At 34.8% G+C, this 14334-nt stretch overlaps 1 protein-coding gene and 1 pseudogene across 2 annotated transcripts; one reads left to right on the top strand and one right to left on the bottom strand.

Moving 5' to 3' along the window:
• Positions 1 to 3463: 3463 nt before the first annotated feature.
• Positions 3464 to 6809, bottom strand: LOC143619523 (putative flavin-containing monooxygenase 1; annotated as a pseudogene). Its single transcript, XR_013151198.1, has 5 exons — positions 6378 to 6809; positions 5773 to 6010; positions 5393 to 5568; positions 3891 to 4249; positions 3464 to 3808 (listed from the first exon to the last, which is right to left on the bottom strand). The product of XR_013151198.1 is annotated as a putative flavin-containing monooxygenase 1 (transcript).
• Positions 6810 to 10875: 4066 nt separating this feature from the next.
• Positions 10876 to 13842, top strand: LOC143620481 (uncharacterized). Its single transcript, XM_077092176.1, has 8 exons — positions 10876 to 11034; positions 11608 to 11849; positions 11928 to 11999; positions 12084 to 12154; positions 12614 to 12725; positions 12816 to 12905; positions 13000 to 13089; positions 13511 to 13842. Exons 2-8 carry the CDS (start codon positions 11625 to 11627, stop codon positions 13673 to 13675), a joined length of 825 nt encoding a protein of 274 aa, XP_076948291.1. The 5' UTR covers positions 10876 to 11034; positions 11608 to 11624; the 3' UTR covers positions 13676 to 13842.
• Positions 13843 to 14334: the final 492 nt, after the last annotated feature.

Here is a 14334-nt window from a genome sequence, read left to right as displayed (position 1 = left end):
CGGATTTGAAACATGTGACAAATTTTGATTGGCTGAAACAAAACTTATCGACGAAAAAACGTGTCTCCGCCAACGAGTTTTGGCGAGACTTTTATGAAAACTTAATAAAAAAAAGGGTTATTTTGGGATTGTCTCCTATTTTGAATAATTTAGAATTTGTTTCCAAAATAAAAGTTTCTAAAAATTTAGATATGAATTTTTGTGTGTATATAAAAATTTGGATAGTCGATTTAAGTTGAGAAATGGTTGTGGATATGTGGTCTTTGATTTGAGTAACACTCCTATGGTCATCAATATCTAGGTGTTTGACTTTGATATGGTGGTTTAGAAGCGGTTCTCTAACTAAACAGCTTTAACATGTCGATGAATATATATTATTTGATTAGAAGTGGTTTTGGTTGGTGACCGCTTATAAGGTGAAAGGTGACTCGCTTCTTATAACTCATTTTATAACTCATATATCAAGTTTCTTATTATGATGTATTATACAATAACATCAAAATGGTTAGACATCATGTAAAGGTTAAAATTATAAGACCCAAATGTCAAGTGTCATATTAAGTTATGTTATAATAAAACTCTAGCGAATAAGCGTCCTATAAAACATATGTTTTATGACTACAGTATCAAGCGTCCTATTTCGGTGTATTATAATAACACCACAATGATTAAGCGTTCTATAAATGTTAAAGTTATAAGACTCAAGTGTCAAGTCTTTTGTTAAGTTATGTTATAATAAAACTCTAGCGAATAAGCGTTCTATAAACCAGATGTTTTATGACTAAAATATCAAATGTCCTATTACGGTGTATTATAATAACACCACAATTGTTATGCATCTTATAAAGGTTATGGTTATATGACCATAGTGTAAAATGTCCTATTAAGTTATGTTCTTATATGACTTCGACTAGAAAGGGTCCTATAACACCAAACATTTATGACTTAACTACAAAGTGTCCTATTAATTTATGTTATAATAAGACCTCCAGTGATAAAGTGTCCTATTACATTACCACATAATGGGACACCAACAACTACATGTCTTATAAATTATTTTATTAGGATTTACATTTTAAGTGTCTTATTAAGTTATATGATATACGTCCCCCAAGAATCATCCATCCTATTAAATAACTTCTTAGGACACCGGTTCTGTAACGTATATTGTAAAAGGACCCCAAATGTTCATTTGTCCTATTAAATAGATTTTATGACCATATTTTACAAGCGTCCCATATAAAAGGTCCTAAAAAGCCCTTTTTGTTGTAGTGACTTGTGGGTGTTTTAATCCTATTTAGTTTTTAGGTTATTTTTATCAAAATTTCGTAGTTTTGATTGGTTTTTCGTGTAAGGTTACACGACTCATAGCACCGCATTCACTTTCCCCTAACTTATATCATATGAAAAAGGAATGCATTAATTGTTGGTATATAAAAATCATATCATACCGGAAAGAAAAATTAAGTATAGGAACCACGAGTTTTGAATGTCGAATTGATCCGTCATAAAAACTTATTTATGAATTATATCACCATACCGTATTTTCTTTTATGTTGTTTTTTTTAAAGGCGATTTTATATAAAACACACAAACCACGAGAATCACGATTTCGATCTATTTTTCATCCAAAATGCGGAGTCCTCCTTTATGTTTTCCACCATATTATACTTAGTTTTGGAATAATGTGTGGTATTAAAAACCCCATCATTCCTACACCTTATATTCCACAAAGTCACCAAGAGCACCGCTTAAATCACCTTCTTCTTCTTCTTCTTTGATGCAATACCTTGTGTTTCTGAAAATCTTAACATTTCACTGACCGAGTACACATTCACGGGATTTGAATATTAAGCCAAAAGCTAACCTGTCACCATATTGACTTTGCCACCAAACACGATATAAGTAAATGATCCACTGATATTCTTGCACAAACCCACAATTAGCACATAAAATATCCACCCAAGTTACACCATGGTACGCCAAATAGTCTTTTGTGGGTATGCGATCAATAATATTTGTACACCTCGTAAAATAATTTAGTTTTAATGGAACACGATTGTTCCAAGAAATATCCACAAAGAACCCGCAACATCTTCTAAATCATTCCTCACTTCCTTTTATTAAAATCTACTTCACCAAGAGTCAACTACAAGTCTACAATAGTTTTTCTTTCTTTTTTTTTGTTCGGCTATGTACTTGAAAAGCTCACCAAATTTATCACAAAGAAGCCCACAACCGGCCCAATTATCGGTCCAAAACCAGCCTTTATCTGGGACTTTAATTTCTCTCTCATGAATATCATTCTTGTATTCCACTATTTTCCACATCTCCAATATCTTTCCAATTACCGGGTATGCTTTTATGCCACCGAATTGGCCCATCAAATTTGAAGACCTAAGTTAATCTTCTTACCTCAAACTTCGGTCTAAACTAAAAAGAAAGATTAATAGGACGTTAATGGATTGTTGCTTCATAAAATTTATTGATACTTTGAACCAAAGCTTTAGTACCATGAAAGGATTGTGTAATTCTCATCGTTCAGAATGATTACAATTGTGAGATATATAGTCGAACATAACTAACTATATTATCAATTATAACAAAGTGTGAGTAAATATACAAGTTACATAATGTTTATTCAACTTGTATAAGTTAGTCTCCTTAGAGATTGTTGGTCCAAAGCAAAATAGAGACCCCATACGCATGGTTAGGAACCAACTCAAGTAATACCTAACCTACTAAGACAAAGACACGATTAGTCTTATCGCATAAGGGGTCCTTCTACGTATCAAACTCTGTGTGAGCATAAGTAACCGTTTCTCCATGAAAAGGTAGATGGAGAAACTAGCGAAGGCAGGGTAGGAGCAGGCCGGTTCAAAAAATGTTCAATTTTAGTTTGGTGTCTGATAATTATCATCGGTTCAGGTCTACACGGGTTTCGTTTTAACTTTTAACGGGTTGGGGTCATAAAAAGTCAAATATTTGTTGTATACGGTGATATATTATTCTAGATGAATGAATTGGCTGAGTCATGGTGAAGAAAACGAGTAATTTGTTTGGAAAATGTAGGTAGTCCCCTTCCATTCCATCGATTATCCACCAAATATAGTAACATCCGTTTTGGAGAGAGAGAGAGAGATAGGAAGCTTGAGCTAAAACTCTTGTGTAGAAGTTATGCAAGTGGATAGAGAAGCTTGAGCTAAAACTCTTATGTTGTTACAGGTAAAATAAATTTGATCTCTTAGTTAAAACAAATGTACCCAAACAGTTATTGGTAGGGTCTGAAGAAGATATTATGGAGGTAAACCATTCCTCTTTGCAAAATTTAGAAATTTTAAATTTAACACAATGTAGAATTTTATTACAATATTAGATGGTAATAATCTGATCATTACCTTATTACATTAACAAAACATCTCAATCGCACGACAACAAGTTATCCCATATGGTTCGACTCTTCAATCATATTTCGGCGTAGTCCATGGGAGCATAAGCTTCAAATAGATTAGCGAGCAACCCTTTTTTTCTCATTGGGTTCATACCCATGTCTTTGCATAGTAGATCATTATACCAAATTTCTATGCCACCAAAGAAGGATCGAGAATGGAATTCCCCAGATGACTGCTTCATATATTTATCCCAGCGGAAGATGTCTTTCTGCATCTCTTTAATACTTGGTAACTTAACTGCACCTTCAAGAAGCGCCGCCACCCAACGACACCTCATTTCAGAGGTGTAAAGGCTTGAAAGACCATCAGAAAATCCGACCACAGCTAGTTGCGGTATCCGGGGATGAATGGATTCCCTATCGATAATAACATGTAATTTAGTTAAAGATTATCTTTATATTTTTATTGATATTTAAAGTGAAAGCACATGCTACAAACCTGTAAAGAGGGACTCGTGGAGGGTCAGTAATGTAGTGGTGAAATGTTTGTGATTCAAACATACATGCAAGTTTGTCTACACCATTGAATCCCGTAGCAAAAATAATTACGTCCGCTTCTATATTTGTTTTGTCATCACCGATTAAAATCCCTTTCTCATAAAACTCAAAACTTTGAGATTTCTTCAACTTGATGCTTCCTTTATCAATCGCATCAAAGAAGTGGTCAGGATCTGGCATATACAAAACCAATCCTGAGGAGAAGTCGTTCAAGAGACTATGTTGTTGCACCATGTCGTACTTGGAGAGTGGAAGAGTCATTTTGGCATGGCTTTCGACAAGTGTCCATATTAACCGACGCTATTAATTTTATATATTTTACTATGTTAGAATTTCATGTATGACAAAAAAAATGTAGTTCACAAATTATATATAATACTTATTTGTATACAATATTTCATTGTCTTTAGGTAAATGCGTTATACACTTGGTGCATAAATAATACCATGAAAAGAAAAAGTTCATGAATATCTAAATAAAATTTCTTTATATACAAAATACCATGAAAAGAAAAAGTTCATGAATATCTAAATAAAATTTCTTTATATACAAATGACCTTTGATTTTTTTTATCATTTTTTTTGTTTAATTGTCGTAAGTAAAGAAACAATTTAAAAACTAACATTATTCACTGTATTAATAACAATTTAAAAACTAACATTATCACTGTATTAATTTGATATGCTTTATTCGTATATATTTTATAAAGGGTCAAGTACGTTATTCTATAAAAATGGACAAAATGATAAGGATAACAATAATTTGCGGCTTAAAAAATACAAAAAATTTTTAAAAAAATGTATATTCATAACTTAAAAACAAAAAAAGCTAAAACACTTGGGGGGGGGGGGTGTTTACCTTGCTTTTTTAACAAAGCTTATAGCTTTTTTATTTTTTTTTTACAAAATAAGCTTAATTTAGTGTTTGGTTTAGCTTTTTAAGTTTAAGTTTATTAGCTTATATAGGCTAATTTGAAAAAACTTGTTTGAAGATTGTTTTTTAGCTTATTTGAAAAAGCTCATTTGTGTAAGGATATAAGCATAAGCCAAAAATTAAAAGATAGGACAAACACCCCTTTGTTAAAAAAAAGATACAATTGAGAAAAAAAAGTATTATTGTGTGTTTTTATTTATCATTTCATTTTTAGTTTATTTTGTCATTGATTGTGTGTTTTACCCTTGATATTGTGTTTTTTTTCTTTAATATTGTGTTATATTATTTAACATTGTGTTGTATTTGCTCGCCATGGTGTTATATTAATAATTGAGATACCAAAAATAATTGAAAAGGCTAAGAATAGATCTGATTATGACAAGTGAAAAAATTATACGTAATATGTCCCCTAATTACTTGTATACATCGACAATTTAGATCATCTAAATGTTAGCTGATCAGCAATTTCTTATAATCATATGAACACTACTTGCATATTCAATAACTTACTACTGGTGAGAGTAATGTTGCTAGAAGACTAAGCAGAAAGCTTTCGCCTGGCTTATGAACGGAAAGCACTGTAGTTCGACTGAACATCATATTCACCAACGGGATTCCAAATGGAAACCATTCTGATAGCTTCCAATGATCGCGCTTGTACAATATTGTACATGGATATTCTGGCCCTACAAAACAACATGCACTGGAAAGTTAAAGATGGCTAGGAACTGCAACATTAGAATGTGGCGATAGCCACGGGTCCTACTAAGGACACCTAGAAGTCTTGAACCCCCCTCCCCCCCCCCCCGGCGGTATATGCCCCCATATAGGATTTTTTTAGAAAAAGTGTGGGTGTCCCTAGAAAACCCCATAACCAAGCCTTAACTAACCATTGATTGTTGAGCATTCTCTTGCAATGTCTAAACCTGTTTTCCCAAACCCCACAACAACCACCTTCTTTCCTTTCACAAACTCTTCAGCTTTGTCGTGATCCATGGCAGCATATTCCATGGAGTGTATTGCTTGTCCTCGAAAAACTTCTGGTCCTTTTCCGGCTGGGAATTGAGGTATGTTTGGAACATCTTTGAATCTTCCCACACAGAGAATCACAAAATCCACAGTGTAAACCTAGTTGTTACATAGATCAACGATTTGATAAATATTATTATTTAGACGACGCATTTAAGACTTATTTATTGGTTTTTTTAAGATACGTAATTTTGAAAAAGTGATTGCAATATTGCATGAGGCACAATTTTAAAAAGATTTACAAATGGAAAGGGTGACGTCTCCAACCCTTTTTTTATTTTTTAGTTCACTTTTATTTTGTTTGGACCTAATTTTTTCTCTGATAACATGTAATATCTGTTTTCTGAAATATTTAAATACACAAATTTGTATTGATTTTATCGATATTTAAGATTATTTGTGAAATATATAACTGTCCCACACTTGGGACATTCAATTAACCATGCATGCATGCACGCACACATACCTGGGTGGTCGCAGTTTGAGTGTTTTCAACTGTAACTTTCCACTTGCCTTCCGGTGGAAATACTTCTCCGGTCCCGTTCCAAAGCGACCACACATCCGATGATGGTCCATCATAGTCGATCCCCTTGACTCAGGAATGGAACTTGATGTGAGGCATGAGATTGAAATGGGTGGCAAAGGATCGGATGTAATCTATCATCTCTTGTTGGGTGGGGAAGTCGTCGGTAACAGAAGCCGGCCAAGGGAAATCAGAAAACTGATACATGGCTTTAGGTATCTGTAGCCTAGTGGTTTTGATGGTTTTAGCCCATACTCCACCGATGTCGGATTCGAAGTCGAAGACAATGGGGTTGAAGCCTTTAGAGAGACAGTATTTACATGCAAGAAGGCCACTGTTTCCTGCTCCCACAATGGCTATCTGTTTCTTCTCCATATTGAGGGAATATTTGATCAAAGCTTGCTTCTCTTGATATCTTATTTCTTGGGTTTATATAATGTTTTTTCATACTCAAAGTTTTCTACTTTTATGTTATTTTTACTTTTCTTGATTTGAATAAAACGCACCCCGGCCTTCTGGATGCATGTAAACTATCGGTCCTGATTTGCCATCGAAGTTTCAAACAAATTGACAATTAAATGATTTGTTTTAAAGTAATTATATATCAATTAAATCATATATTTAGTTATGCATATTTTTTTTTTCAGGCTTAATTAATGTAATGTGATAATTAGTTATATCATATGAAAAAGGAATTACATTAATTAATTGTTGGTATATAAAACTCATATCATACCGGAAAGAAAAATTGAGTATAGGAAGTTAGGAACCACGAGTTTTGAATGTCGAATTGATCCATCATGAAAACTTATTTATTAATTATTTATTACCATACCGTATTATAACCACCTCCATATATATAGTCCACACAGTCACCAAGAACATCGCTTGAATCGCCTTCTTCTTCTTTGATGCAATACCCTGTGTTAAGGCTGTCCCTTTTACCCGAACCCCGAAACTCAATCAGAAAAAACCTGTACCCGAACCCGAATTAACCCAACTCGAAGAACCCGAAGCCGAGAAAAGACTAACCCGAACCCGAACCGAAGTAATTCGGGTTGGTTCTCGGGTTTGATTTATAAGATTTGGGTCAACCCGAATAAACTTTTAGTTTTGAAATTAAATATATTTTATGTATAATAAGCTAAGTCTTAGCCACAAAAGTTATCAGAATCTGACTCTAATCGACTGTAATTGTCATTCTAACTATTATGGATCGATTGTTTATTATTAATTTATGTTTTTCATTTATTACTAATAGCAACCGTAATCGAACAACCAAATCACGCCCGATTGAATACAGTTATTGTTCGAGTTAATTTTACTCTTCTTTTGAATTGTTTTATAAAGTTATGTTAGTTTATTCTTTGATTATTTGTGTTATAAGCAAAGAAGAATATGCTGTTTTGATTTTAACATTGTAGTTTTTTTTTTTAAAAATTAGGTTTTGTGTTTTTATTTATAGAATACTCGAAACCCGATTAACCCAACTCGAAAAAACCCAAGTCCGAATTACCCGAACCCAAAAAACCCCTAAGAGATTTGGGTTGGGTTTTGGGTCAAGATTTAAAACTTTGAAATCCGAAGAACCCGACCCGAAAAACCCGAAACCCAAAAAACACCCCTACCTTATGTTTCCCAAAACCTTAACATTTCACGGGGATTTAAATATTAAGCCAAAAGCTAGCATGTCACCATATTGACTTTGCCACCATACACATCAAGCATCATCATCGTACTCGGTATATTCTACTAATAACAAAGTTATGGTAGGGTCTGAGAAGGATAAGATATAGACGGTCTTACCTCTACCCCATAAGGATAGAGATGCTGCTTCCGGTGAGACCCCCGAATCGATAGTAGTTTTGCATCAAACATTGGACATAAGGCACATAGCATTCAATCATCGGGACATCAGCTGATTGGTGTATGTACCATTGTCTTTCGGCTATCAACGCCACCACATGATGCTTGATTAGCATTCCGCCACTTTTAACGTTATTTTCACGAGATTAGTAAAATAACATCAAAATTAGTACAATTTCACTTTTGCTCCCAAGGGTTCACACGTATATACGCGCACTGCAAGCAGGGCATGTACCCGGTATAAATAAATGATCCACTGATTCTTGCACGAACTCAAAATTTAGAACATAAAATATCTCCCCCAAGTTACACCAAATGTTCTTTTGTAGGTATGTGATCAATATTTGTACACCTCGTAATTAATTTAGTTTTAATGGAACATGATTGTTCCAAGAAATATCCACAAAGAACCCGCAACATCTTTTAAATCATTCCTTAGTTCCTTTCATTAAAATCTACTTCACCATCCTTAAGAATCAACTACAAGTCTACAATAGTTTTTTTTTTGTTCGGCCATGTTGAAAAGCTCACCAAATTTATCACAAAGAGGCCCACCACCGGCCCCAACCCATCCTTTATCTCGGCCCTCCGCCTTTAATTTCTCATGAATATCATTCTTGTGTTTTTTTTGAAAGGCCATATATTAAAAAAAAAACGGAAGAAAAAGGCATCTCACAAAAAGACGAGAGCCCTACACAAATACAAACGTTCAAATAAACGGAAACAAAAAATAAAAACAACTAACCACCAAACCTACAAAGTTACGCCAAAACATTATAAGGGAAAGTTAATAAAACTAAATTTGCACCACTTTTCCCTATCCAGTGAAGGACTTTTGCCTCTATGCTTGACCCAAAGAAAAGAAGTCACTTTAATATCATTTATCACTGAACGCTTTTTGGTTAAAAATCATGTCATTTCGAGATATCCAAAATCAACCAACACGTCGCAACAACAATAGCTTTCACAGCCTAACATATACCCATAATTCTTTTATGTTTATCTGGATATTCTAAAAGTTCTTTCACTGAGCCAAAATCACCAAGATAAGGAACCTTTATCCAATTGAGTATGATGGACCATACCCATCTAGACATTCTACAATTAACCATAAGATGAATTGAGGATTCTGGCTGTAAACCACATAAAACACACCCGAGCTCTCCAACATTAACCCCTCTAACCGATAACGCTTCTTTGGAAGCGATCCGATCTAGGACTAAACGCCATATAAAGCAATTTACCTTTACGGGAACCCATTTATGCCATGTATCATCATCAACAGGCTGCTGATCCACGTTGTCAATCTCCCACATGAGTGTCTTCGTCAAGAAAGCAACAGTCGATCCATCAACACCCTTCCAATTCCAAACGTCTGGAATGTCCAACGACCCCACATTTGAAATTAGTAATGCACATTCTTCCTATTCCAACCTTTGCTGGACAGTGTTAGGATTCCTACGCCACCTTCAAATCCAATTCCTAACCCCGTTCATCGACTCAAAACATTCTATAACCAAAACGTCCTTTTTTGTCTCCAAAGAAAAAATAAGAGGAAAACGGGCTTTCAGAGGCAGATTTCCAGCCCAAACATCAAGCCTAAAGAGAGTTTTATCCCCCTTGCCAAACTGGACATTTACCTTATCTTGATTACAAACATTACTAGTCGGGCCTTCAATCACCAACCTAGCAATTTGATTCCATGTACCACCCAAAGATTTTTTTTACTAGAATCGAATCCCACGTGTTCGGTCCTTGATGGACTGAAGATATAACCTTCACCCACAAAGAATTTAGGTCGTTTTTATACCGAGTCCACCATTTAGCAAGGAAAGCCGTATTAGCCGCCTTTAAACTACCTACCCCAAGACCATCATATTTTTTTATCAAGAAGTATCTTGTGCCATGCCACCCAACTAATTTTCTCCTTCGTATCAACCCCACCCCAAAGGAATTTTCTTTTACTTTCAAGTTTTTTTAATACGTTAACCGGCGCCTTGAATAAAGAGAAGTAGTATATCCCCGAAATACCCAACACCGATATGGTACGGGTTAAACGGCCCCCAAACGACAACACTTTTGCTTTCCATTTCGATAACTTTGAGTCAAACTTATCCAAAATTGACTTCCAACTATTAACTAAACTCATATTAGCCCCGATTGGTAGTCCGAGATGCAGAAAAGGAAGCTTGCCCACTATTCTCCACATCTCCGCCTTCAATTATCTTTCCTATTACCGGGTATACTTTCCTTAACCGTGACTGTTTTATGCCACCGATCGAATTGGCCCATCAATTTTGAAGACCTAAGTTGATCTTCTTTCCTCAAACTTCGCTCTAAACTAAAAAGAAAGATTAATAGCACGTGTAAATGGATTATTGCTTCTAATTTCGTGATTTATCAAAAAGACGTTGATACTTAGAACCGAAGCTTTGGTACCATGAAAGTTGGTGTCTGTGTAATTCTCATTGTCTAGAATGATTACAATTGTGAGATATATGAATTACAAAGTCACCTGATCGAACATAATTATAACAAAGTATAATTTTGTTTGGAAAATATAGGTAGGTCCCAAGGGAAGGAGAGTTCCAGCTAATATAATAATTTCCATTCCATCGATTATCCACCAAATATAGTAACATCCGTTTTGGAGAGAGAGAGAGAAAGCCAATTACCAAGAAAGATCACGCGCTTCCTATTTTCAACCCTCGCGCATTTTTTCCTCCATTTTCAGGTCACTATTATTCAATCTTGATCTTTATTGATTTCTTGTTAAATAAATTAATTATGGTTAAATTTGACGTCTTGGTCTTTGTTCTTATCTGCTTTGGAGATATATGGGTAATGGGTCTTTCGATTTCGATGTTGACCTGACCATAATTGGGGTTTCTTCTTTGATTATGTTCAAAATTGGCATGTCATTCGTTTTGAGCTTTTGTGATGAAGAAAAACTGGTATTGGTATTGACATATGTTAATTTTGGGTTTGCTCAATTGTTTTCTTTTATCAAGGTTAGGGGTGTTCACAGTTCGGTTTGGTTTCGTGGTTGGTTTTTTCTTCCACGAAGAGCAACCATTTAAAACCGGACTGGACCATACGATTTTATTACATTTTTGTTATTTTTTTATAAATTCATATTATATGTTTTTAATTGTTTATGTTTATATTAAACTTAGTTATGTGTTTGTTAGTTTGTTACACTTTTTTTTATGTTGGGACTGTTGGCTAAGCTTCATGTTGTGTCAACTGTCAATCCGACGATTCATTGAAGATAATTTTTGTAACATTTTTTTGTTTGTAAATACAGGCTTCCCTTGTAAATAGATGGGTGATCACTTGGTTCTGGATGTGAATCGACCCATTAAAAGGAGCGAGGAGATGGCGAGCCCCTCATCTTCTGATGCAATAGCTGTTGTAGTGGATGAAAACAAGGATTCATTTGCTGATGAGGAAGCGCCCTTATTATCAATGGCTGAGTGTCGGATTTGCCAGGAGGAAGATTCCATTGATGCCTTAGAGACACCCTGCGCTTGCAATGGCAGTCTTAAGGTATTATTATTTGCATTCCATGATTGAATAACATTTGTTTCTTCTTTTTGATGGTTAATAAGTTTGTTGTTTACGCAGTACGCTCACAGAAAGTGTGTTCAACACTGGTGCAATGAAAAGGGTGACATTACTTGTGAGATTTGTCATCAGGTATGTTATCGTTATAAAATATACGAAATCGTCTTTTTTAATTAATAATAAACGCTTAAATTTATGTTTTCTTGATTTGTGCAGCCTTACCAACCGGGCTATGTTGCTCCTCCACCTCCGTTACCGTGCTTGGAAGAAACCACCATAGACATTGGGTATGCATAACCAAAGATCAAATTTTGTTTCATAATAAACACTCAATACGTGTTACCGTCTCCACGCGCGGACCAGTACTGGAATGCTCGTAATCGGCATTTAAAAAGGCGTAACCTACGCTGCGCGTAACTGTTGTCTGAACGCGTATAATCGGTGCTGAAAACCAGAAGCGAAGCTGAAATGTTCAGTAAATTAAAAAATAAAAAATAAAATTTTAAACCAACCTGTTTTGACCCGAAACCCATTCCGACCTGATACCCGTTCTGACCCGACCCTTTTCGACCCGAACCAAATTAACTCTTTTTGGCAGTGGCTATTTTGACTTGTGACCCGAACCTGCCCGACCCGTTTGCCAGTCCTATATGCAACCTCTTAAATTAATTTTATTTAAAGATTTAATTGGTAATGAAATAATATTATTTTAGTAATAATAATTTACATTGGTTGGATATATGCAGGGGAGGATGGCAGATCTCAGAAGCTGACCGTCAATATCTGGAAGCCGAGTATGACGATTATAATGCCACAAACGCCAGCGGAGCTGCATTCTGCCGTTCAGCTGTTTTAATTGTAAGCCCACAAAATCACATATTCCATACATACAACTTTAATTAATCTCTTGTTTAAGAACTGGTTCTAGTATTTATAATATTGTGGCAGCTGATGGCTCTTTTGTTGTTACGACATGCGTCAACTGTACCCGATTCTGATGGAGGAGATGGAGATGATGATGCATCTACATTCTTAACTGTAAGCGGGACTTGAAGATTATGGAAATATTAACAATTCCATGAGTTTTATATTTATATCTATATATATAATTAACTTTATCTTATTTTGACAGCTTTTCTTGCTTCGGATTGCCGGGTTTCTTCTGCCTTGTTACATCATGGTTTGGGCCATCAGCATTTTGCAGCGTCGAAGACAGAGACAGGTTTGCTTATGTTCACTCATGTATGGTATATGTGTGTGTATATACACTTATTCATATATTATATTGATAGTGTTAAAATAAAATACAAACAGCTGTTAACGTGTGAAGCGTACAAGTAACTCGAGTGATTATGCTAAAAATAGAGTAATGATTACCGTGCTGCAGTTTTCTTAACTAGAGTAATTATTAATTACGTGACTATATTTGTATAATAACTTTTACACCACAACAAAATGAAGTAACCTAATAATAATTTATACTACAAAACTATAGCGTGATGATTTTTACTCTAGTTCAAGCATAATTAGTCTAGTTATTTGTACGAATCTCACGTTAAGAGCTGCTTGTATTTGATCCTAACATTATATAGTTGTGTGTGTGCATGCATGTAAAACTGATTTTGGTAAAATGTTGTGTGCAGGAGGCGGAAGCATTGGCAGCCGCACAAATAGCGTTTGTATTGCAAGCGGGACAAAGGAGAGGGCTACACTTGACGGTGGCTTCTTTAGGGCCAGCAGCGGCCCAATCACCCGCACCAGCACCCACTGTGACTCCAACTGCGGCTCCACAGGACGAAAATGTTTAAACGTTTGATGACAGAGGAGAAATTATTCTTTTATGAGAAAATTGTTTTGCTTTGTTTGTTGATGGCATCAAATTTGTTGTGAATAATTTATGTTATGTTAATGTGTATATGAAGCCATTTGACACTTAAGCCTTCTTCAACAACTTTACAAAACAGCTGTTTTGCAACTATGTATTTGTTATCATGTGTACTGTCTCCAACGTATCAAACAGAGCATCATAATTCTTTTTGATGAAAACAAGGATGGGGTTAAAGTTTGTCCAAAACATATATTTCATGTATATGTTCTATTTTTCTTTTGTTTTTTTTAAAAGAAAAGTAGATTATCAATGTTATAAAAATATGTGTTATGACTTATGATCAAGTAGAGACAGGTTTTAACACGCGAATGTACACAGTGAAAAAAAAGGAGCTGATGGCATTTTCGTAAATATATTATTACACTTATCAGTAAACAATTACCCTATAGCGTAATTATACTAGAATTATTATTGTTACTATACATAAGAATTGAAGTAGTGTAATACTATCTACAAGATAATTGAAGTAACATAATAATTATTACCCTAGTTCACTTCTTTGTAGAGTATAATATTGCGACACAACAAAACTTTGCAGAGTAATACTTTATTTGCTAAAGAGTATCATAATCATATTTA

Source organism: Bidens hawaiensis, unplaced genomic scaffold (assembly GCF_021521415.1).
Source record: "Bidens hawaiensis isolate Kalapana, Puna unplaced genomic scaffold, B.hawaiensis_p1.1 tig00000296_1, whole genome shotgun sequence".
NCBI lineage: Eukaryota > Viridiplantae > Streptophyta > Magnoliopsida > Asterales > Asteraceae > Bidens > Bidens hawaiensis.
This window is presented reverse-complemented; position numbering and strand designations above follow the sequence as displayed.